A 25,543-nucleotide genomic window follows, 5' to 3' on the forward strand; every position below is an offset into this window, starting at 1 on the left:
ATGTACAGAAATGTCACAGAAATTTGATCCAAACGTTTCTTAGTGGGTGCAATATGACAGGACTCAGCCACTGGATCTTTGATGTCCTGCGACGAGGTAAACATTTTCTTGCTCTCTGTATCTGAGTGTACCCCATTGTCCTGGTTTCAGCTGGGATGGAGTTAATTTTCTTCTCAGTAGTTAGTACAGTGCTGTGCTTTGGCTCTGATGTGAGAACAGCGTTGACAGGGCACTGATGGTTTTAGTTGTTGCTGGGTGATGTTTCTACTAAATCAAGGACTTCTCAGTTCCTTGGGCCCTGCCAGCCAGCGGGCTGGGGGGGCACGGGACATGGGGAGGGGACACAGCCAGGACAGGTGACCCAAGCCAGCCAGAGAGGGATTCCATACCGTGGGACGTCATGCTGAGTATATACCCTGGGGGAAGGAGAAGGAAGGGGGGACATTTGGCATTATGGCGTTTGTCTTCCCGAGTACCCGTTACGTGATGGAGCCCGGCTGCCCTGGGATGGCTGAGCCTGCCTGCCCGTGGGGAGTGGGGAAGGAATTCCCTGCTTGGCTTGGCTTGCGTGCGCGGCTTTTGCTTTACCTGTGAAATTGTTCTTACCTCAACCCTGGAGTTTTACATTCCTTTCTGATCCTCCTCCCCATCCCTCTGGGTGAGGGGGAGTGGGCAAGCGGCTGCGTGGGGCTGGGTTGCTGGCCGGGGTTAGACCACGACGCCCGTACATTCAGGTGATTTTGAGACAGAGCAGTTCAGACCCTTGCCTGGTGGTTTTGGATGTCCAGGTGTGCTAATAAGTTTTGTTCCCTCCAAACGGATACTTTCTTTCTACTTACAGTCTTTAGGGACACTGTTGGGAAATGTAAATTTAATACAGAAATGTTTCTGTGTGAGTTGTGGTGGAATCCATGGACTTCTTGAATGCCGTTCCTTGGCCTCCTGAGTTTGGTCCATGTGGGTAGACCAGCCAGCACTTCTTTTGGTGGAGTATGGTGGAATATGAGTAAGCAGAACGTGGAGGTCTAGGTAGGAGAACACGCCTCTGGTGTTGGAATGATGTCCTGTTGATTAAAACTATATTATGTCACTTTCCTTCCCAAGTTTTTTATTAGGTTATATCCAGGCTCCAACCCCTAAGGCTAGCTAACCACAGGGTAGGGCTGTCAGTGAGCGTAGTGGCACCAAAAAGACATTTCTCCATGTCATAAAATCATTTGGGTTTGATAGGGAGTTTTGAAAACGTTGTATGTGGCTCTTTTCAGTGGTTTTTCATTTTCCAGCAGAGCCTTGGCAGACTTTGGTGCTGGTGTGTGACTGTACCAGTCTTGTCCCTCATCTCACAAAATACTGCAGTTGCTTGAAATTTTGAATGTTTGGTTTTTTTCTGAAACTGTTTATAGATAGAAATGATTATATATAACAGAGATATAACAAGGTCTGGAATGTGCTGACTTCTTATTCTTGCTTCCTTATCATATGTTGGCTCACTTCAGGGAGAGAAACTCTGTTTATAGCAATCTTGAGTTGAACTCATTTACAGCAGATCTATATTTGGGCATCTTTGCACATATCCTTGTGTCTAAAATGGGCACCATAATTCTTACCTGGTAGAGGAGTTAGAAGATTAGTTGCTGTCTGTAAAGAGCTTTAAAAATGACAAATCCTGTGTTTGCATGTATTCAGAATATATTAGGAAGCCAGCCAATTAATCTGCTTCCTAGAAATTAATACTTGCTCTGTAAAAATTGTTTATGCGCATATGTACGTGATATGGGGTGGGTATACCTTTTTTCTGGGTTTTATTTTTGCATATATTAACTGAGAAAGCCAGGCTCCATTCTTGAATTACATGCTGTATGGATGCAATCTCCAAAACTGAGGACTGTTATATAATTTCATTGTTTACCTGTTTACTCATTATTTAAAATGAAGCTGCATGTTTTTGCAGTAAAGGTAATTTAAAACCTAGAAGAACTGAATGGAGTCAGGTGGATTTTTCATGACATTTTATGTTAGGATTGATTAAGGAAGGTCTGTGTCTCACCTTGATCCTGTATGCTTGATGCAGGAGCTATCTAGTGAGCTTTTTCTGGCCTATATCACATAAGTCATCAGACTGGAAGGTTATAAATGTCCCTTCTGGCCTTTAAAGTCTGATCTTTTAATTAAAATACAGGGATGTCTTTTGCAGGGCAAGATAAATACTAAGATAGTTCATAGCTGAATTCATGTGGAGGAGCTGTGCATCATTGGATTTCAGACAAGAAAGTTGGGTAGCAGGTGCTTTGTCTGGTGTTTGGACAAGGAGGGAAAGGCTTTCAGAACATGGAGAAAGGTTAGGGTTGCTAGGAATGGTGAAGGAATGAGACGGGGTAAAAAAAGTACAAACACAAAAAGGCTAATTCCTTGTTGTAGTTTAGCCTCAACCAGCAACCAAGTACCATGCAGCCACTTGCTCACTCCCCCTGCCCTTCCCCCCTGCTCTGCCTGGAGGGGGAGGAGAATCTGGTAAAAAGTTAAAACCCGTGGGTTGCAGTGAGAGCAGTTAAGTAATTGAAATAAGGTTAAAAGAGTAATAACAGCAACAACAGCAGCAATTGTAATGAACAGGAGAAGGAGAGGGAGGAATAAAATCCAAGGGGAAGAAAAAGACCGGAGCGATGCACAGTACCATTGCTCACCACCCACTGACCGATGCCTGGCCAGTCCCACAGAGATCAGCAGCTCCCGGCCAGCTGCTCCCAGTTTATATACTGGGTGTGACATCCTATGGTAAGGAATAATGTCCCTTTGGCTAGTTTGGGACACCTGTCCTGGCTGTGTTCCCTCCCAACCTCTTGTACCTCCTCAATGGCAGAGCATGGGAAACTTGGAAGGTCCTTGATTCAGAGTGAGCATCACTTCGCAGCAACTAAAACATCAGTGTATTATCAACATTATTCTCATACTAAATCCAATACACAGACTGTGCCAACCTATTAAGAAAATTAACTCTGTCCCAGCTGAAACCAGGACATTCCGCAAACATACATAAAACTGCCACCGATTACAGTATTCCCTGTTGTCTCTTTCTCTCCATTTCCCTCATCTGTCCTTTCTTTGTCACTGTAAACAGCACAGTTTTCTACTAATACAGCTGTATTGTGCTTAGTTATGTGGTAGGGCTGTAATCTCAATACCCTTTGGCTGTGCCATGCCTGAGGAGGGAGCAGAACTTGGATTAACTTGAATGTTCATTCCCTCCCCCTTGGCCCCAGTGGAAAGGCAGCTAATGACACGCAGGAGAAATGGAGGTAGCAAGTGAGGAGCTGTGTCCCCAGCCTCTATGCTGGAAAGGGTATCAGGCAACAAGTGGTAGCTAAAATTTAGAGGTTTGATAAACAAGTGGGATCTGCAGACCTGAGTGCTGTGTCCTTTTCCAGTGCTTGGGAAGGTGAGAATCCTAGGAATGGGATTGAGGGCATACAGTGGTAAGCAGGATGCCTCCACTGTTAAGGTCTTGGGAGAAATTTCTTCTGTCCCTTGGTTTAGGCAGGTTTGATTTGGCTGTGGTTTATAGAGAATACTTTTCGCTTTATAGAAATTCAGTCTACAGAAAGTATCTTCAGGGCACAGCTACTGCATCAGTCACCTAAGGAAGTCTGATGTAGAGATGTATCGGTGTCAGTCCCAGAAGACCTTACACATAGGAGAAGGGTCTAAGGATATGCAGGAAAGCAGCAGTTCTGGGAAGGCTGTGAATGTTTACTAGTGAATATACTGCTGTTAGGATGCAGCTTTTTAGGTCCCCAAAAAGTTAAATGAGGGGCTTTGTGGGTTGCTCTGCCAGATGCGAGAATGGTGATACAGCGCAAGTCCCAGGGTGGCTGCTGAAAACCTTTTAGGAGACCTGTCTCCTATAGACTTCCCAGCAAAATGAGGTGCACTTAACCCGACTGACCCGACTGTCCTCAGTTCCAGTCCCGTACCTTCATTACGTACCTTCTTTCTGTTCAGTGCAAGGCACTGGAGACAGCAGCAGTCATGACTGTTGCAAGAAGACGGAAAATGTCCTGCAGCTAGGTGATGCACGAACTTCTAGGCAGGCAGCTTGTTGTTTCTGGCAGGAAATTCTGACTGGACAGTGTCAAATGCATTTTGAGACAACAGTACCCATATTCAGTTTATTATTAGCAAATAGTTTAGCTGTGCTTACTGTGTTTTGTCAGTTCTTGTAGGCTTTACTTTGTGAAATTTCCTTTTGTGTGTCAGAGTTTTTCCCTGTTGATAAACTGTTGCTGAAGTACAAATGGTGTGATTGCAAATAGAGCAGATGGGGCCATATTAGCTTGATTCTTTCATCCATGAAAACAAATGCTATAACTGTTGTAATTTGGCATGATTTGGTCAACAGAGTTGCAGGCGAATTAAGGTCTGCAGTGACCTTTCTGTATTCCTTGATTTCTGTTTTACATGTGCGTTGGGTATGGTATTTTTTTATTGATATTGTAAGAGTTTATAAAACGGTACATTCGTGTATAATGTCCCTAATCCCTAAACTACTGATTGCATGTTTAAATATAATGACCTCAGAATGTTGTTGCTTTAGGCCCAGACAGCATTTGCAGAATGGCTCAGGAAAGTGATTCACTGTCAGATGGCAGAATAGATTTTATGGAGCAGGTTGTGACTTGATTAATCCAATATTGGTTAAAGAGAGAAGACATCAAGCCATCTCATCTACCATGCAATATAGGGCTTGTATACATATATCTATATACACACAGTATATATTTGGTCAGCATTAAACCAAACCCAGAACAGATACCTCAGCCCATCTCTAAATCTCCTCAGTGTGGGAAATGGAGTTCCAAAACAATGCCTTCTAATGTATACTTGAGCCTTGGCAGATAAAAGCCCTGTTGTCATTTACCCCTAGAATTTTTTTCCTGTAGTCCTGTTCAAGACCAGATTTCTATCTGTCAGGGGTAATGGAGTAATATTAAGATGATAAAAAACCCTCAGTCCCTGGGTGCCACCACAAGGGAACACAGAAGCTGAAATACTGCAATGGCTCTCTACCAGTTTTGCAGATTACCTCTTTTTGTTTTTTTAAAGATACGCAAGAAAAAACCAGACAATTAGTAGTAGCCAGCACTTCATGAAAATGCCAATGTATACTGTTTATAATAAAGTGTGAAGCAATTTGAAGAATTTAAGACTCACAAAATATCAAGTGGAGTTTTAATTAGCTCCCATAAGACTTAGAAAGACTCTGAGTGGACCAAAGGTCCACCTAGTCTAATATCCTATCTCATATTGTGACCATGAGGACATGCCGAAGAAGGCATCAACTTAGGTTCGTATTTTACTTTTCCTTTCCCTCTCCTCTGATACGACTTTAATGTTCCAGGTATTTTCAGCATCCAGACTGCTTGAATTCTGAATCTGTGAAGTCTGAGTGTTCACTAGCCCACAATGTCTGTACAGTGAACTCTTTTAAGGCTCCCTGCATGCCATTGACACTTTCTGCATTTACCACTTTCTTTGTCAAGGAGCAACACTAGTTTACTACCAGTTGCATGAAGAACCACTTTCTCCTGTTTATTTTGAAGCTGGTTTCTATGAAGTTCATTTAATAGATTATTTATTATTATTATTGGAAGAGAAATAGAGCAGTGGATCCCTATCCATCCATTCCATATCTCGTGTGATTTTGTAGACCCATGTTGTATCCCCAGAGTTGTTCCTTCCATTGTACTGAAGAGTCTCAGCTTTAATTTTCATTTGTATGGCTGATTTGGACAGATGCAAGCCTTTCCATACCGCTTTAATCTTTCCCTGAACCTTTCCTATTTTATGGTGCCCTTTCTGAGATGGGAGGTCCAAAGCTACTCACAGTATTCAAGATGTTTTGTAGCATAACAGCCTTGTCTGCTTTGTTCTATTTCTTTCCCATTTGTCTCTAGCTCTCTGGTTTGTTTTTTTGGCAGCTGCTGGCATTGGGCTGGTGTTGTCATGGAACTTACTCCAGGATCTTATTCCTGAGTGGTAGTACCAAGCACAGAGTCCGTCTTTTTCACATGCAAGGCTTGAAAAGTTTTTCCTCATGTATGTCACTTTACATTTGCATACAGTGAATTTCATCTGCCATTTTACTGTCCAGTATCTCAGGCATGTTGCAGTTCTTCATAATAGGTTCTCATCGTTACTATCTCGAACAGTTAACAAACTTTGTCATTCTTTGTAATGCCTGTTCCAGTCCTCAACATAATTCGCTGAGGAAGTCCTTTGGTGACCTTGCTCCATTGTAAGAACTGACAGGTGATCCAGTATTCCAGCTGTTGTTTCCTAGTTTTTTATCAATTTTTCGCAACCCCCCCCCCCCCCCCCCCCCGATTTATCCATGGGGGGACATTTTCCTTCTAAGTCCTAGGTGCTTAAGAGTTTCCCTGAAAATCTGTCAGAAGCATTTTCAAAAACACATCATTGTAATCCAAATGCTTGGTGACCCCTTCAGAGAACTTCACTTGGTTTAGAGGGGTTGACATCCTTTTACAAAAGCCATATGGACTCTTCCCAAGTACATCGTATTAATTCTGATGTCCGCTAATCCTGTTCTCATTATAGCTTCTCTAATTGGTGTGATGCAAACATGAAGTGTATTGGCATTCACCCTCCTGTCATTATTCCATTCTCATGCTAATTTAACAGCAATGGGCTAGGGATTTCCTGCCAGTGCTAATGGTACAACAAGTCTCTCATCAATATTGATGGCTGGAATTTTCTTTTGAAATTACTCTTAAAGTCCTGACTTGGATGATTAAACCAAGGCTGTGCAGTAAGTCACTGAAAGATCAGGAAACTTTCAGTGATCTAGCGAGGTCATGCCACATTTAAACTTTAAAAATAGTATTTTTATAGTATATTATGAAGAAAATTAAATTTGTTTTATGCTTAGTAAAAAAAGTTTAGGGAGAGGTAGTTCATTGGCAAGTAGCTATTACCACACTATAATTACTTACAACCCACACTAAAACAAAATTTGGTAGTAACCTTGGAGTGCTTTGAAACGTAATTTAAATGTTAATATACAGTGCTGATGGAAGGATAAGGTAACAAACCCACTGTTGACACATGCATAATGTCTCCAGTGACATGCATAATATCTCCAGTGTGAGTTTTTCCATCCGGACATTCAAAGCTCACCAAATTTACAAGGAGCTGAACGCAGGAGCTTGCAGTAGGAATTGTCAAGCAGCGTTATTATCTAGGGTGGCAGCTTTTCTGCCGGTGACGGGTAGCACCACCACCATGGGAAGATGAGCACTTACTCCTCTTGGCCCTTCAGTGTTTCAGTAACTGAACTGTTGCAAGCAACACCACTAATTCAGAAATGGAAGACACGTCAAGTTACTACAACTGCTGGGAGGTGAAAAGGAGTAACTAAAGAAACAGATGCAGTGATAAAAGTTATCAAGGAGCAGGAGTTAGGAGACAGGATAGGAGATTTCCTTTGCAGTTTCGATGTGAGGTGAAGAGAACGAGCTGTGGGACCGCCGCCGTGCGTTGGAGAGTGCAGTGCCTCTGTCAGTGTGACTCTGACTTCATAAACAGCAAATGCTCATCAGTCGCAAAGTCACAAGGACAACGACATTCTGCTGTCGGGAGATTTAGTCTTGGGGTTTCTGTGTTGGTGGAAGCTTTACCTCAATATGCCCTAAAATCACTGTTTCTGTTATGATTGGCATCGCTTTTTGTATTTGGGGGGGTTTGGTTTTTTGTTTGTTGTTGTCTGGTTGGGTTAGTTTTGTTTTGTTCTGTGGGTTTTTTTTTTTGTTTTTTTTTTTTTTTTTTAACCAGAACAATGCTTGTTTTTCCCCTTGGAAAGTGTGACAACTTCAGAGCTTTTCCTGTCTTATTTTGAAGACAGCCATTATTTGGGCAGTTTTATAAGGACAGAGTTATGGTGTGAACTGCTGTCAGTGGGGAGCTCAGATAATAATCAGTGTACTCTGATATAGGATTTCTGTCACCCAGGGTCTTAATCTTCTTCCAGTCTTGTCTCTGAAGTGGAGGTGACCATCAGCCCATTCCTTAGTCTTTTCCTTTTCACTGTAGGAAGAAACTCTGATTAGCATTAGATAATGTCAGAGAACTGATACACAACAATAGTTTTGATGCATCTTGATCCTGTTGTTCTTTCCTTGACTGTCAGTCAAGACAGTGCCTTCATACCCGTGCAAGGTATATGAAACTTTCCCTCCTTTTTCCAAGCTTTACTTTGGAGAAATCTGCCAAAGACATTGTTATTAAAATGAAGTCTTACCATTTTGCTTGTGCATGCCCGGTTACTGAAAAGACACCTTAAAATGAAATGACTGAATTTGTTTTATGTCAAAATAGAGAATGTTCATTTATCTTCTATGAGTTGTTGTGGTTTAAGCCTGGCTGGTGATTCAGTGCCACGCAGCCGCTCGGTCACTCCTCCCTCACCCAGAGGGATGGGGGGGAGAGATGGAAAGGAACGTAAAACTTGAGGGCTGACATAGGAACAGTTTAATAGTTGAAACAGAATAAAAACGAAAGAACAGTAGTAACAATGATGACAATAACAGTTATAATGGAAAGGGGAAGGGAAAGAATAAGACCCAGAGGGGAAGGAGGAAAGGAACACGTGGTGCACAGCTCAGCGGCTCACCGCCCGCTGACCGATGCCCAGCCAGTCCCCGCGCAATGGTGCACCTCCCTGGCCAGCCCCCCAGGTGCATATACCAGGCGTGACGTCCCATGGTAGGGAATACCTCTCTGGCCAGTTGGGGTCAGCTGGCCTGGCTGTGTCCCCTCCCAGCTCCCTGTGCCCCTCCGGCCTTCTTGCTAGCCAGGCCTGAGGAACTGAAAAGTCTGACATCAAAGCCAAAACACAGCACTGTGCTAGCTCCTAGGAAGATAATTAACTGCATCCCAGCTGAAACCAGGACAATGCATCTGATGATTTTCAGAATAAACAATAATAAAAAAATTGTCCAGCTGAACCACGGGCTTAACTTGAAACGTGAGTACCTGCCCGCTAGTCCAACAGACATGATGAGTGATAGTGAAGGTAATTGGTGTGAATGTATCCTATAGTTCTTAAATACTTATTGTCATCACTTCAAGAAACTAATAGTGCATATGCAGAAAGGTGGGGTTTACCTGTTACTGTGCTGTGGGGATATGGAAACCGATCTGTTTAGCAAATTGAATGACAGTGCTAAAATTATATAGGTCTATAAATATATATACATGTGTGTATAGGCCCACTTACATACAACATCAACTTGAAAATCTAATAATGCTTCACAGGTGTCATCTTATTTTCTTGTAGTAAATTAGTTTTGTAAATGAGTAACATTTATTTTAAAAAGAGAATTCAAGGATGACTTAGAGATGAGATTCTTTTTAGAGACTTATGATTTTTTGCTTACTCCAGGGTTTACTTCTGGCTAAATGATGCAATAGTTGATACTGATGCTTGAGTGCAATAGGCATGTTTGAAGGGGGTGGAGGATTTAGGTTATTTTTAAGTTAGCATCTGAAAACAAATGCCTTTTATGATTTAGCTTTGGGTCCAGTCCTACTGTAGTAGCACTCTAAGTATTATTTGAAATTGTGCATTTTCTAACTAAGCGTTTAGATCACACCTATCACCATAGTAAGTGCACACCTCTAGGTCTAAACTCTGTGATATGGGATCACTGCAAGTCTTGCTCAAAAGATGTCTGAGTTATCTCACTTTAAAAGTAGGGAGGATTGTGATATCGTCTCTCCCTTCAACTTTAATCCCTACACAATGGGATTAAATGTACTGCTTGCCTACACTTCTGTCTTCTAATTTTATATGTAGCAACTTTCTGAAACGCAAATAACTTGTTACATAAAATGTGGCTCTGAACAGTGTGATTTATCTTTAAATATGCTTTTAAAAATAGGATATTCCAGACTATAAACAGAACACATTTGTGTGTAATTTTGCTGCACTTTTTACTGTCCTGTAGGTTGTTTTCAGCTGCAATGTATTCTAAAATTTTTTATCTGTCACTGCTGTAGAGCAACCTGTGGACCTGATTAAATGTTTCTTTCTATTTGTGGCATTCAGGTTTAAGTGATATGTGCTGTCAAAACCCCACAGTTTTATAGGATTGTCTTTTAAATGATTTATTGATCTTTGTCTGTGCTTTGGAGTTGCTTCATTTCTGAAACTTGACAGATCTGAGCCTGAACTTTCCTTGTGTAGCCTGTTAAATGTGAATGCTGCTTCTTATTTTGCCTTGTTTCAGTTTTGTTGGTCTGTTGCTAATCCTGCAGTGCTTGTGGTCTTCTGTATTAAAAGTGTTTTGTATATACATAACGATGCTTAGTAAATCAATATAATGCACAAATGAATAGTTTTCCTCTTTATGGAATGCCATCATACATAATCATGTTACCTGAAAAGAAACCAAACATATGAATGTACTCCAGACACACAGAGGCAGCTGGGTTTGGTAAATGTGAGGTCCCTAGGCACAAACCTTGATGCAAATGCAGGTGCGCAGACAGTGCTAGAGCCATTGCAGTGAATCCAGTGCACCTGGGGTGTATTGAACCTGCTCTGTGCACACTGCGCAGGTTGTGTGTGTGCAGCAGGCTGCCACGTGTTTCAGAAGGGGCTAATAAATGGCTGAAATAATCTCTTTTTATATGGACAAAATTAATTATTGGCGTTGGCAATATCTGCAGCCAGTTCTCTGTAGGTAAAATTTCATGCCTTCTGTTTCTGTTTATGCTTGTGTTCCTCCTGCCTTGGAAATGGCTTTTAATTCTGAGGTGGTTTATATTTGCTTTGTCTCCAGCATGGTGTTTGGCTCAGAGAGGCTTTTTCAGCCGAGCTGTAGGTTTGATGAGGAAGGCAGAATGTTTGTTGAAATCACTTCAGGTTTCTTACTGCTGTAAACAATGGCTAACGGTGTGGGGGAATTCAAATTACATACTTTGCTTGCTGACTGGAGCGAGTTCGAAATTTGCTCTTAGACCCCAGGAAGTATATACCCAGTTATACTTGATTCCCTGTTAACTGGGATGAGGGTGGAAGAGGAGTTGAGAAGTTCTGGGTAGTGAAGAGAACTGAGTGAGCTGGTGCAGAGATGTTTAGCTGTAAGAGCTCCCGAATCACATCGTAACCAATAACCAGCTGGTTTTGTGTGTGGGCAGGTCCTTCACTGGTCCCTCTACCTGTGAAACAGCTGGCTTACTGGTTAGTGCTATTTAAGGTGCCTATGGAAATTACAGGTGTGCATTCAGGTAGAACATTTTCTCACCTATTTTCTCCTGAGTTGGAAGAGTTTCATTTTCTGCCTGGCTGTAAATTAGTACGCAAGCTATGCAACATAAGGTTGTAAATGACCAACCTTGTGAAATGGGTTTTAAGATAGATGAATGGGGGTTCCCCTCTCACCACTAGGTATTACTATTTTTACTGCATTCTGAAAGTAGCGAAACTTTCCTGAAATTCTGTGTTCTGTGGAACACACCATGGGCAACATCCTGCATGTGAGAAATGACATCAAGAAATCCGACACTTCTTGTGTGAATCACATTTTCTTGGGAAAACAAAAAGTTGTTGCAATGACAATTATGGGTGAAGCTTCTTGAAAGAAGGGCAGAAACTGTTTGGGGAGTGTGGTGAATGAGAAGGCACACTTCCTTTGTTCTTTTGGAAAGGTGAGGAGATAAGCTAGAGCCAGTGCACAGCCTGCATTCTTGTGAGGAAGCGGTGGCAGTTCCAGACTTGGTATCCCATGCTGGGCATCTAAGAAAAAATTTAGGTGAAAAAATGCAAGGCAAAAAGAACTATAGACACCCCACTACAGTCACACTGTTCTATTTGACTGTGGAAGCTGCCTAGGGAATTACATACCGTTGTCTTGTATGTGGGAGCTTAAGAACAATAATGGTAACTATCATGAAAGCTATTACCTTGATACACAGGGGAATATGTTAAAGATACAGTTTCAACTTCAATCCGTGTTTCATGACTAACAGCCTAAAACACATCTTCATAGGCTGGCAATGCTTTGGGCTGTGTTTAAAAAGTCACACACACACATATATATATATATTCTTAATTTTATGTGTCTACTCTCTTTAAAGGAGTTTCTGAACATTTTTTCCCTTATTCTAATTTGCAGCATTACTTTACTGTTCTTTTTGGCCATGAAGGGCAGAAGCCGCTGGAGCTCCGTTGCGAGGATGAAGTTGATGGGGATGAATGGGTAGAAGCTATTCACCAAGCTAGGTATGAAACCTGATTTTTAATCCTTAGCTCCATTTTATTGTAAATAAATTGATAACAATTTGAAAATCTAAGTTCACTCTCTAAACAGAAATGAACGTTACAGTACATTAGATGTGTATAGCTTCAGATCATTGGTGTGTTATAGGAAAAAATGCCTTTATCATTCATGCTCTTATATCACTGTATTTTATTACTCATGAGTGATTGTGTTCCAGTTGAAATTAGCTCAAGAAGAGTTAGTCCTGTGTTAGAGGAATGAAGAAGTAAGTGATATGCCAAATGAATAAAGGAGTGTTTCTTAAAAAGCTCTTATACAGAAATAAATGTAGGAAAGAGGAGGTCAAACCATTACAGTGCTAAAGTGCAACAAATAACATTTCAGCTTCAAAACTGAAGTCCTGAACAGCAATCAGTCTTGTGAAAAGGGACGTGTTTATGACTTCCAGCCATGCAGTAATCTTTCCCTGAGAAAAGGTCTGTGTGGCAAATGGGCAAGGTTTACCATATAATCTAAATGAAAATCTTATAACTGAAGGTTTGTGAGGTGGTTTGTGAAGAAAAATTTCTTTGCTGAAATGCACTTTCTCCAGCCTCCTCTCATAGACGCTCACCTCAGCTCATCTGCAGTGCCATGGTAACGCGTAAGGAGCCAGGCAGTTTCTGAGTTGCTTAGGACATGAGCCATGTAAACAGAAGTGATTTTGCGTTATAACTAAAAATGAACACCACCAGCTAGTAGCTTTTAATTTAGAACACATGAATTTTCAAGGCAGAACTTAACAGAAAAGTAAGCCAATGCTAAACAAGACACAGCTGAAAATATTAAGGACTTAAACTTGCTTAGAAGGAGCTAGTTGTGAGGTCCCAGGCAGGGGTGATTGAATTTTGACTCCACCAGAAAGATCATGGCAGCCTTCAGAAGGCAACTGGGTCTCTGTTGTAAGGAACATCAGTATTTTTATCTCCATCCCTTCTGCTATTGGACTTTTTCCTCATTAATTGTGTCTATCTGAAATGACACTACTAATAATATCAAACTGTGGACATGACTGTGAGAGATGTTCTCAGGGCCCTATGTTATTTTTTGAGATTTTCTTAATCTGCTTTTCTGTATAGGTCTCTAAATTTCTTGGGGAAATTTTCCAGGGATTTGGACATGCCTTTTCTTGTTCTAGTATTCTTTTCAAATACCAACAAGTGACAAAAAGATTTTTGAAATGTAGTTGCTAAACATAGAATGTTAGTACACTACTGGTGGTTACCCCATTGTTCTGATGCTTTTCTACTTGACTGAAAGCTGCTTTTGTTTGTTTACATGGTGTTTAGCAAAACAACTTGGAGTTGCATAATTAGTTATTTAACTATTGGGTCTTTTACCAAAAATACATAACAAAGAAGTGAAAACAGTTTTAGACTATTGCAAAAGATTTTTCTTCCTAACTTAATGAAAATAAAACAGATTTGCTTCAGGGATCAGATTTCGCTTGCATCATAATTCAGACTTTTCCTGAAGTTCATCTGCATTTTTGGCAACTTCTTCAGTGTCACTGTTCATTTGAGGCTAGCCTAAGACATTTCTGACCCTTCTCTCGGGTTTCTGTTTTGGATTGCTAAATGATATTTTGTGTAGCCGTTTGAATATATACTTTTTTGTAGTATCTCAGGTGTCTTATGTAAAAGTTCTAGAAGTTATCGAAAACATCCCCTCTACCCTTAAATTAAAAACAGGCCTGGGAACATCCTGTTGTGTGTTGAGTATGATAACATTTGCAAAATGGAGGTATTTAATTGCTTTCTGGTGGGTCTCATCTTCATTAGTAGCTGAGACAAAGTAGTTGGGTTTGGGTTTTGTTGTATTTTTTTTCTCTCTCTCTTTTTTTTTTTCCTTAGATTGACATATACAAAATCTACTTTTGGATTGCTTTTCATGACTTTTTGCCAAATACATTTTTGCAGCCATCAAAATACCTTCCTTTTTTTTTTTTTTTTTTAATTTTGCAAGTTATAAACTGTTGGAAAAATAACATGATCTCACTGTGCCCCATGTCCCACTCTGGATAAAAAAGGTATTTTATTTGGATGCAGATGCGTAATTTCTTACTTCTGCTGTGGCATTGTCCATCGTTTCTTGGAAGATTTCACTGTGGGTGGGATGCTACTGCTTACCATTTGGGGGGTGTTGTGCACACTCTTTGAGAGCTTGACAGGCTTTTGTGTGCTGCAGGTAGATGCTGGCATTGCTTACGTTCCTGCCCATAGTGTCCTCTCCTCCTTTAGGAGAGATTGTTTGGCTTGTGAGCTTTCAATGGGAGGTGCAATTCAGGATATTTTAATGGGACTCCATTGTGAGCTTTACATGCATACCTGCTTTTCATCTCTTTCCATTTTATTTGAATTCTCAGTGCTTTGAGTTCTCAGTAATATCCAGGGTGGCAGAGCAAGTTTTGCTTTTTCTGAGTTACATTTCTGGGCTGGAGGATTTATTCCTGGCAAATCCTAATTCTTCCATCAGTGACTGCATTTGGAAGTCCTGTTTTGGGCTTTGTTCCAGAACTTGTTCTCTTATGAAAAAATCTGTTTCACCCTTGATACATGGAGGTGGACTTTTCACCTTTTACAAATTCTATGGTTTTAATGGGGTTTTTTGCTTTTAACTCAGAAACTTTTTTGCTTCTTCTTTTTTTTTTTTTTTTATATGGATGCAGTACTCATCAAATTTCTCAGCCTTTTCTACTGTAGCTTATTGGAAAGTCTTAAATTAAGTGCTTCGGGCTGTAGTTTCATATATGCTTCAGTCCTGCATAAGCCCACATTGCTGCTGAAGGAAGCAGCTGTCATTCTCGTAAGTCAGCCATTCATTCCCACACCTTTACCAGCCCTTCTGTCATGCAGGCACAAGTGTGAACTTAATTGGGAAACTAATTTGCACTAAAAGGAATTTAGTTTTGTTTATTTTTTGCCAGCTTACTTTTAATCTGTCTCATTCCTCCAGGTCTGTTCGCTGCACATCCACGCAATACACCTGTGTTCGCTGCACAAGGGAGAGGGAAGCGCATGGGTGGGATGCGGGAAAGCACAAGTGCTGAGCAGAGGGAAAGGTGGGAGTGCTGCTTTCAGCTAGGTCTCTGTTTAAGGCATATGAAGAACTACTGCCCTCCAACCAGTCATTTAAAAGAAAAGGAAAAAAAAAAAAAAAAAGAAAGGCTTGCTCTCAGGTTTGTTGGCACACTTCACTTGCTAATGCAGGGTGTATTTCACATAGTATTTTGCAGGCACTTGTAAGCTCAGTATGGTAGCTCAGAGCTGCCTGGAAGCTCAGAGCAAATGCCTTGCTGCTAATGCCTCGCTGTTGGAGAAGCTCCATTAGCTGAGGCTTGGTGCTATAATAACCAAAATTTTATAGTTTCTAGTTTGCTGGGAATGAGGCAGAGAGAATTTGAGTAATGCTCAAAACATGGGAATGCAGTCTTGTATCTGCCTTCCGAATGCTATCTAGCTAGATGCACAGAACAAAGTGATTGGGGTTGCCAGAGCTGGCAGCTTTGTAGAGGTGAAGCTGTCACTGCTCGCTATACATACCCGGGTTGAACCAGAAGTGAGCCTGGGCATGTAATTCCAATGCAAACAAACACACAAATGTACACACAAAAACAGCTGGCCACATGGGTTCGCACAGGCAGAAACATTCAGCACTCATGCAGGCACAGACAACACCAACAGCCTCATCCTGTTACCCTCTCTGACTGATCAGGAGGAAAGTATGTTAGTGGAAAAAGAAGACAGCATTCCCCTCCACACCCACGTGCTCCTGGAGTAAGCCATTCCCCAGCTGACAATGGTTTGGGTGCACAAAACCTCCCGTGCTTGTTGGGGCCACGCCTCCAAAAGACCCTTTATTCCAGTTTGTATTTCCCTGTGTCAATTAAAAGAATCTTGTAGTAGAAATCGTTTGGGGTGTGGACTTCTCATGCTTCTTCATGTATCACGCAGTCCTACACCCACCTACCCACCCTCCAGTCCCTGTTGCTGTAGTTGTTCACCAGTCCAAGTGCCATTTCCCACCTGTTTGACTGGAAATCAGCAGACACCTCTTTTACACCCTTTCTAAACAGTTGCCCCTGCGTATCTGAAAGCCCATATAAATTCTGTATCTTGTCATAAGCCCCAGCCCTGCAACCCTCACCATAGCTATCCTTTGATATCCTTTATCATGTTGGAGTTCATTAAAAGTTAATGGTACTTGTGTACAGATGGTCTCCAAAGTCACCTTGGTTAGAGTCTTATGGATGGATTGCATAAGTTCTATTGCAACTTTTACTGCTTCCATTCCTACAGTGGTTGTTAATATGCCATTAGACTTTAAAACGCGTCTGGAGACTGTTTCTCCTCTGTTAAGGAGTCCTATAGCTGCTTGAAGGTGGTTAGTATGAGCAGATCTAGACAATTTCTTTTGCCTTCCAGACCCCCAGAGCCATCTTGCCTGTTTTTCATAAAGAGCTGGTTAGGTTATGCATTTTGCATTTCAAAAGGGTGATTTGATATGACATAAACAGTTCTGGCCAGGTCCACTGCCTGGTTCTTTCAGCTGCCTGAGCAAGCTTTAGTAGAATTAGCATAGCGTGATCCAGTGAACCATAATTCTGGTCTGAATTCAGTGCAAAAATGAACTACGTTTGCTGGTAGCACTACTGGAATCTTTGTCTTGGTCTGCTACCACAACCAAAAGACCCTAATAATAAGGCACTGGTTAAACTTTTTCCAGTTTTCCTACATTTTCTGGGCATGTCAGCTTTCATGGGGCCTAAACAATGCATAATTTTTCTCAGGAATTTCTTCATTTCTTCCAGTCTCTGTGTGGTAGGCAGTGGTCAATCAGAGCTCAAGGTTGTTGAAGTACCTGTTTTGGGTCCTGTCTCTACAGATGATAGTAGGAAACTGGAGCAGCCTCAGTTTTCAGAATTCTCTGTCTTTGCGTCTCACTACATATTATTACAATATTACAAACACAAATTTGTAGAATTGCTTCTCTTGATAAGATGTTAATACCGATCCATAGAAAGCTGTGATTTACAGCAGTTGCTTCTTTGTATCAAACAATATCCAAGCCACAGAACTAGATCCAGGCTGGCTGCTTACAAGTTGTTTTATGAATTTTTCATCTTCCTTTGACATCTGAACACTTTGGTACAATTTTCCCTAACAAGGGATTTGTATACATGTGCAATCGAGTCACTATTGAAACTGCCCTCTTGGAAGGCTCCTGGCATCGTGCTGGCGTACAGGTTAGCACTTCAGGCATGATGATCTTTAACTCATCCATACAGAGAGATAGATGAAAAGGGCTGTTGGAAGTATGTGAAGCTGATTCCATAATCCTATAATTTTCCTTTCCCAGAACAAGTAGCAGTTTTGAAGGAGAAAATGGATAGCCTATTCTAAGTTAGTGTAGGTGTACACAGGCTTTTCTAATTAACTGCTCTTCATACTGCTGCTTATGGGAGTGAAGGAAATGTTTGGTTTCCAGGATAAGACTGACATTCTAGACAGCCAAAGGCACCAATTAGGCAAATTGCTCTTTAAGTACCTCTCAAAAGGACAAAAATTTTTCAATCTTCCATAGCAAAGTTCTGGTTCTGTTCCCTACTAAAGCAAGACTGTGGAAATCTGGCTTAATGCATTTAAAGAAGCTGAAAAATCTAAATGAAGTTTCTTCCTTTAAAGGAGGAAAATAAAAATCAAAAAAGTGAAAGAAAAACATTATGTCTTCAGTCTTACGTCACCTCTCCACTGCAGCTCTGTTCACCCTTTGTGATTCTGTATCATACTATTTTCTTCAGTCTCCAATAAAAGTAAAGCCAAATCAGTCAAATTCTGTATTGGAAGCATTTAGTAGAAAAGTTTAAGAAAATTTTGGAAAGGATAAATAGGAGAAAAGGTCTTGTCACCTGTCTAGATCTGGTTTTAGGTAGAAGAAACTACTTTTTTATATTAAATGTAAATGAAGGTGGTGCTGTAGGAATACGTTTTCTTATATATGTGACATGTATTTTTATCTTTGTAATATCTCTAGTCATTGTAAAACAACTAGTGCTAAATGTGTTTCTAACTCAGACACTATATATCATATGCCAATGTATTTTAGGGTGCAAAGAGATTAAATACAACATTCTTGCAAAACAAGTTCATTATTGAAATCTCATGCTTTATTACTGTTTATTGCACAGTTAAGATATATGGATGGCTTCATGACAGCTTTTTTTTGATGTATGTTGTTTTACTTGTTAGAAGAGATGCCCTGAGCTTTTTTTGCTATTTATTGTTTACTGTTGCAGTAGTCAAAATATAACAATAAATGCAATATAATTAAATTCATTTCTTATTCTTTTTATAATCTGTTCAAGGAGGATAAACTTTTGCTTTATGATAGCTGTGGGAACTAACTGTAATTATTTTAAATCTAAGCTTCCTTTCCAGGTTAAAGAGTTGAATTTAATAGCTGTTCTCAAGATTGCCCCCCTCCAGTATATAACTGCACTAATACTGATTGACCTGGAAGTAAATACGTACAAAAAAAGATCACCTGGAGAGGATACACATTATTACATTTTTAAAAGCCTCACAATATTTAATAGCAAATGTTCATTTTTTTAATGAGTGCTGTAACAAGCAGAAATTTAAAAGGAAAAGATGTGTAATTAAGAAATTCCTTCTGCCAAATCCTGTGCTAACTCGACAGTGGAAAGAGATATGATAGTCAGCGTTTTCCCTGATAAATTGTAAAATAGTAAGAGGTTCTTTCTCAAAGATTAGGGCTTCATTCTGCTATGTTTTGTTGGTCTTTATCTTGTAAAATTATTTAACTGTCAGAGGGGCAAGCTTTCTGAAACCTAGGCGAAGAGGCAGTGTGTGTGTAGATTTTGCTGAATCAAGGCCAGTAAACAAGCACGTGGCAGAACTGTCTGTCTTCTGCTTAAATTACCTATGTGAGAGAGACTGAATCGCGTGAACGAACAGTCTGATGAAGATGTTGCCTAGGAAGAAACTAATTTCTCTACCTTAAGCTGGAAACAGTATTTCTAGTGTGATCCCTGTCACTGCTCTGATTGTGACATCTAATTGCATTAGGGATACTTTCCCTTTTCAGGAAAATACAAATCAATGATGGTTTGCCACCAAAGAGCTAAAAGAAGACTGACACCACAGTTCCTGTTACTAATCAGAACAAATGCATTTATCTGAGTCATCTCAAAGTGGCCTAAACAGTAAACTCGGTGTAGCAAACTAAAACAACAGTTGTGGTGGGAATCCTCCCATAAAGAGATCTGACAGGTGGGGAAAATTATAAATAGTTCTGATGGAGGTGCCAGATGCTCCCCTCCAGTCGTCCGAAAAGAAGGGGAAAAAAGCAGCCCTTAAAATAAATAAAATAAATTGAATTAAGAGAATTCTTTGGCTTAGCCTGAGAATTAGAGGCTCATAAAAAGATCAGTGCCGTTGTCTTGTTCTTGGTAACTCGATACTGGGAAACTGGGTACCCCTAGCATCTGTGTCTAAAAAGGATATTGAACACTGTCAGTTTGGTTGATTTACAACCAAGCTTTATTCATTATATATTAAGCCAAACAAACACGGTTTTGCAGGTTTCTTATCACTGGTGCAGTGTTTACGCTGTCAATATCTCATAAGGGGATATGGAAGAAAATACTTGGCTATTTTTACTAACGTAAATAAGTAAAAACATATTTTTACTAACATAAATGTTTTCCCTCATAGCTATTCAGATATTCTGATTGAAAGGGAGGTGTTAATGCAGAAGTACATTCATCTTGTCCAGATTGTGGAGACTGAAAAGATTGCAGCCAACCAGCTCCGACATCAGCTTGAAGATCAAGACACAGAAATTGAAAGACTTAAATCTGAGGTATGTGCCACAGCCATCAAGAGATCATTGAATTATAACATTTTGCTGTGTGCGTTGCAATAATGTTCAGTATTTCTGCAATATTTGTGAAAATAACAGAACCCAGTTAGTATGTAGTAGACCCCTTGTGAACCCTTGGCTAAATATTTTTCTTACAAATACTGGGGACTGTTAAACTGAAGAGACTTGAAGATGACACACTCCGTTGCAGTATGGTTGCCGCTGGCTGCACTGTTTCCTACTGGTTGTCACACCAGGAGCTTGATCCTTGACACATTGTCTTTGGCTGTGACAGTATTGAAAACGATTTCAAACTGCTGTATTGCACTGAATGTTAAAAATTTTCTTGCAGTCCTGAGCTGATAAAGTCTGAAAGGAACACTTGGTTTTGAGAGGAGAACCAGCTCTCTTCTGTTCCTTCCTCCATCTGCATCAAGAGCCTTGCTGGTTTTCAGAGAACTGTATTCAAGTCCCTGTGACCAAATACATGCTTGTCATTCCGTGCAGCTTTAACAGGCTTGAAGAAGGGAGAGATGTTTTTCTGTTAGGTCTGTAACTAAGAGTTTCATTAACTTAAGAAAGCATTTAATGAATGGTTGTTTTTGTCAGATTATAGCTCTCAATAAAACGAAAGAAAGAATGCGACCTTATCAAGGCAACCAGGAAGATGAGGATCCAGATATTAAAAAAATTAAAAAGGTAAACATGCAGTCTTCTGTGCTCAAGAGGAAATGGGTGGGGGTTGCACTCCTGCATTTTAATCTGTCTAGTTTTTTCCTCATTTATTTATATTAAGTACAGTCAAATAGCAAGATTGCCTTTGCCCGGCCCGTAATTAAACCTTTTAAATTACTTCAGTTTCCTATGGTTCAGTGCCACATTTATCCCATAGTGTATTTGTTACTTAAGTATTCATTTTCACTTGCAACGTATATATTTATTTTCTTAAAGAAGCTGGCACATTGCATTCAATTGCCTGTGTTTGCAAAGACTGAAATTAAGCCATGGGTGATACCCTGTGGGAGTCAAGTGTATAGTGACTTTATACTCCTTTCTTACAAAAATACTTATATATATTTCTAGTAGGAGAATAATATATATTCTGTCAGTGCAGCTGGAATATTGACAATGCAGAGAGTAATCTTGATTTAAGTTGTCAGCTGGTCTGTTTGATGGTGATTGTTTCAGGAGACGATGGCCAGCATTTTTAATAACAGTGACAGAATTGTCCCAACCTGTATGGCATTTACATGTGCAGCTTTTGGTAACATTGCTTAAGGCTGGATTTAACCAGTCTCCAGAGCTGTGCCCGTCACTGGAATTCATGCTTGAAAATGTGGTCCTGTATGTGTCACCCTTATTCTCACAGTGTTTGGTCTCTTAAATTGCACAGTATTCTTTACAGTATGTGGACTTAGTTTCTCACTTTTTCTGGGTCACACAGTCTGAAGGTCAGGGTCAGCACTAAGCTGGTACCCTTGTGTGAATTTTCCTTTTCATGTAGATTAAACTTTGTAATAGAGCTGGAAATGTCTCTTTTAGTAGGAGTGCTCTGATTCTGTACATAATTCACTGCATTCTACATGTTGATTATTTTGACAGATGGGCTCTTTTTTTTAAAGTTGTTTATTCAGATTAAACTGCTACCAGTGAGATTTTGTGTTTCTCTCAAGATGAATGATCTTCACATCAAGATCAGGGCAAAGACATACTGAAATTTTCTGTGACCAGATGCAGACCTTTTCTCTAAACTTTAATGCACTTGTAACTTCAGTGGATATTATGCTTAAGTAGATTTTCCCGTGACATAGAGATACTTTTTAAGAATGCCAAAGGTTTCAGTTTCTAAGCAATATATTGATACTTAGCTTTAAATACACATGCTAAGCGGTATCTATTCAGAACAGAAAGCAAACTGACTTTAACAACTATTTTAGAGTTATGTCAATAATGATATTGAGTCTGTCTTGGAATGTGTTACCTGGAAGCATTGCACAATGCTTTTGGGGGTATAAAATAAATGTGTAAGAGGAGGTAAAAGGAGTTAAAAAAACGGCACAGTGCATAGGACAGTTGTGCTGATAGGAAGAGTATATGCAAAAGCACACCATTTGAGCTTGCAGTAAAAGGTACCTTGATATGTACATGATATCTTTTTGATCTGTTTCCTGGCAACAAATATGACCAAGTGATTGTGGGAATTTCATTAACAATGAGAAATCTAAAAAAAATATAATTCAGGAACGTATATAGATCGATGAGGGCAACAGCCTTTTTTTTGAACACAGGCATTTCATTTAGAGGTTTATTTCTACAATGAAGAGCTTATGATAAGTCACGTTTTTTCTCATTCTTCTTTTCTGCTTGGTCTGTTTTTAGGTCCAGAGCTTTATGCGGGGCTGGTTATGTAGAAGAAAATGGAAAACTATTGTCCAAGATTATATTTGTTCTCCCCATGCAGAAAGTATGAGAAAAAGGAATCAGATAGTTTTTAACATGGTGGAGGCTGAATCTGAATATGTACATCAACTTTATGTTCTTGTGAACTGTTTTCTGCGGCCCTTAAGAATGGCTGCAAGTTCAAAGAAGCCACCTATCAGTCACGATGATGTTAGTAGCATTTTCCTTAACAGGTATGCGTTTTTTTGTTTGCTTTCAGGAATTCCTCTGACCGCTTCTTCCCTGCTTCAGTTTGTAGTAGTGAGGTCTGACACTTGGGTTTTTTGCTGTGGTGTAAACGATGTCACTGAGGTAGACCACGTTTCCAGGGGTAAAAGGCATCGTGCTGTCAGTGATGCTGTTTGAAACCAGCAACACCTCTTTGCCTCTTACATTCTATTTCTTCCTCTGCTAGAGGAAGAAAAGGACGAATCATGCCTCTTGGGGCTGTTCTCATAATTTTCTGTCACCTTCCCTGTTATTTTTTTTCTCTTAAGAGAGGAAAATTTGACTTAGTGGCCTCATATGGTCCGGGTAAGACCCTGAGGATGAATAAATCAGATATTCTATTTTCTGTTGTCCTGCCTAAGGACCTCCTTCCCTCTCACTTGTCTTTTCATATCCTACAAAAAAGAATTGTTCTTTTCATTAAGCATACAAATACTATTGTGATGAGTAAGTACAAATAAACCAGCAGGCATCTAACATTTGATACAGGGCTGGGGTTGCATCCAAGTCTACCCCAAACTTCTAAGACATAAACCACGTTCCTTTAGTTACGAGACTAGTTTCCCTTTCATAGCTCATTCACAATCACTGTACTCTTTATGGTTTTTCTTACAGCTGGCATGTCCCCTGCTGCTGTTGACCTCATAAACTAAAATACAATATTAAGGTTTGTGTTGTAGGAAAGTTGTTAAGCTTCAGATTTTAAACAGCAGCAAGCAAGAATGTAGATGACTACCACTGACTTCAGGTTTCTGCATCTTACTGGTCCTCTTAAACTATTGAATGCATTGTCAATGATATTCTTGGAAAACCTATTAATTAAACTGTGTGGAAAATGTTATTTAATAGGTGCTTTTATTTAAAAGAACTAAAAAGAATATGCTTTCTACACCAAATACTGCATATTTTTTAGACTATTGCGCTAAAAATTGTGAACAATGCAGTAAAAGGGGGCCTGCAAGAAGGCTGGAGAGGGACTTTTTACAAGGGCATGTAGGGATAGGGCAAAGGGCAACAGTTTTAAACTGAAAGCTGGTAAACTTCAATAGGATTTAAGGAAGAAATTTTTTAACACAAGGGTGGTGAGTTGGCCCAGGCTGCCCGGAGCAGCTGTGGGTGCCCCATCCCTGGGGGGGCTCAAGGCCAGGCTGGACGGGGCTGGGGGCAGCCTGGGCTGGGGGGGGGGGGCTGCCCGGGGCACGGGGTGGGACTGGGTGGTCTTTAAGGTCCCCTCCAACCCAAACTGTTCTGTGATTCTATGAATAAGAAGCACTTACTTCCATAATAATAACTGTCTTCTGTTTTACCCTAGCAGAGTGCAAACCATACTACTAACCAGGAAGAGATGTTTCTCTGTGAATCATTAATCAGAAAATAAAACCTGAATTGTCTTTTTGTCTGTTTAATACTTGTTTTTCAGTGAAACAATCATGTTTCTTCATGAGATATTTCACCAAGGCTTAAAAGCAAGAATAGCTAATTGGCCTACCTTAATCCTAGGTAAGTTACTTTATTTTCTCTAGGAGGATAATGTTCATATTTATTTGAAATTACAGTAAGGTTGTGTTCTTTGGGGTTTTTTTTTGAAAGACAGGACTTTTTTAAAAAAGTCCTTTTTGAATGGAACATATTTCCACAACTAGTATTAGTTGTGCAAGATCTGGTGTAGTGGGAGTCCCACATGGGCAGTAACGACCACCTTCCAGTCCGTATGTGAGAATGCCTCTGCCCTAGGCATTGGTTAGACATGGGCCCCTGAATTTTTGGTGATATTTTCTGATTATTAGCTAATCAGAAAAAACATGTGTTGGCAGGTGAAAGAGCCGAGTTTAATGTTTCTAAAATCTCAGTATATTGGAAACAGCAGTAACAGAAGTGATCATAGTAATTCACTTCCATAGAACATAGTATTTTCTTTAAAAATATGTTTCAAGTGATGGGTAGCTGGGAAAAAAAAAAAGCATTTCTTGACTTTTTCTAGCTGACTTATTTGACATTCTGCTGCCAATGCTGAACATATATCAAGAATTTGTTCGGAATCATCAATATAGTCTACAAGTACTGGCAAACTGTAAGCAAAACAGAGATTTTGACAAACTCTTGAAGCAATATGAAGCCAACCCAGCATGTGAGGGGCGAATGCTGGAAACTTTCCTTACTTACCCCATGTTTCAGGTAGTCTCTGTATATTTTTTGTGACTATTTGTTTTTAATGTTTGATTGCTTAATTTTGTGTTATTGACATTGCGATTGATTGAATATTCTTCTTGCTAGAATAAAAATACTCTCATGTAAAATAGTTTTGTTTTCATTTGTTTCATTATTATACTGAAACTCTGCCTGTAGAGGTCTTTTCTCCAACAATACTGATTCATCTCTCTTCAGAATCTTATATATGTTGAAGGGGAATGTGGGATGAGGACTAATGCCAAAAGAAAAAAACCTGAGAAACAATTATTGGACTTCTGCCTGCTGCAGGATTACGAAGTGGTCCAGAGAGGGATAGTATGCCTGGTATAGCAAGTTCGAGCAGCCACAAGTATTTTACTAGGAACACGTTTTGAAACTTTCCTCCCACTTTGCTCTCCAGTGACTTGGTCTTTAGAAAACAAAAAATACATTGCTAAGGTTTTGAAAACTTTATTTATCCTCCAGAT

The 25,543-nt window shown here is 40.0% G+C and overlaps 1 protein-coding gene across 2 annotated transcripts in view; it reads left to right on the forward strand.

The window, feature by feature from the left end:
- RASGRF2 (Ras protein specific guanine nucleotide releasing factor 2) overlaps window positions 1–25,543 on the forward strand; it is a 131,976-nt gene that overhangs the window by 30,760 nt on the left and 75,673 nt on the right. For both annotated transcript variants that reach the window (XM_055791362.1, XM_055791363.1), the window contains exons 2-7: window positions 12,192–12,298; window positions 20,072–20,219; window positions 20,829–20,918; window positions 22,599–22,852; window positions 24,307–24,386; window positions 24,868–25,061. In XM_055791362.1, coding sequence (XP_055647337.1) covers window positions 12,192–12,298; window positions 20,072–20,219; window positions 20,829–20,918; window positions 22,599–22,852; window positions 24,307–24,386; window positions 24,868–25,061 — 873 coding nt within the window. The remainder of the gene's footprint in view (window positions 1–12,191; window positions 12,299–20,071; window positions 20,220–20,828; window positions 20,919–22,598; window positions 22,853–24,306; window positions 24,387–24,867; window positions 25,062–25,543) is intronic.

The sequence above is a fragment of the Falco peregrinus genome, chromosome Z (genome assembly GCF_023634155.1).
Source record: "Falco peregrinus isolate bFalPer1 chromosome Z, bFalPer1.pri, whole genome shotgun sequence".
Lineage (NCBI taxonomy): Eukaryota > Metazoa > Chordata > Aves > Falconiformes > Falconidae > Falco > Falco peregrinus.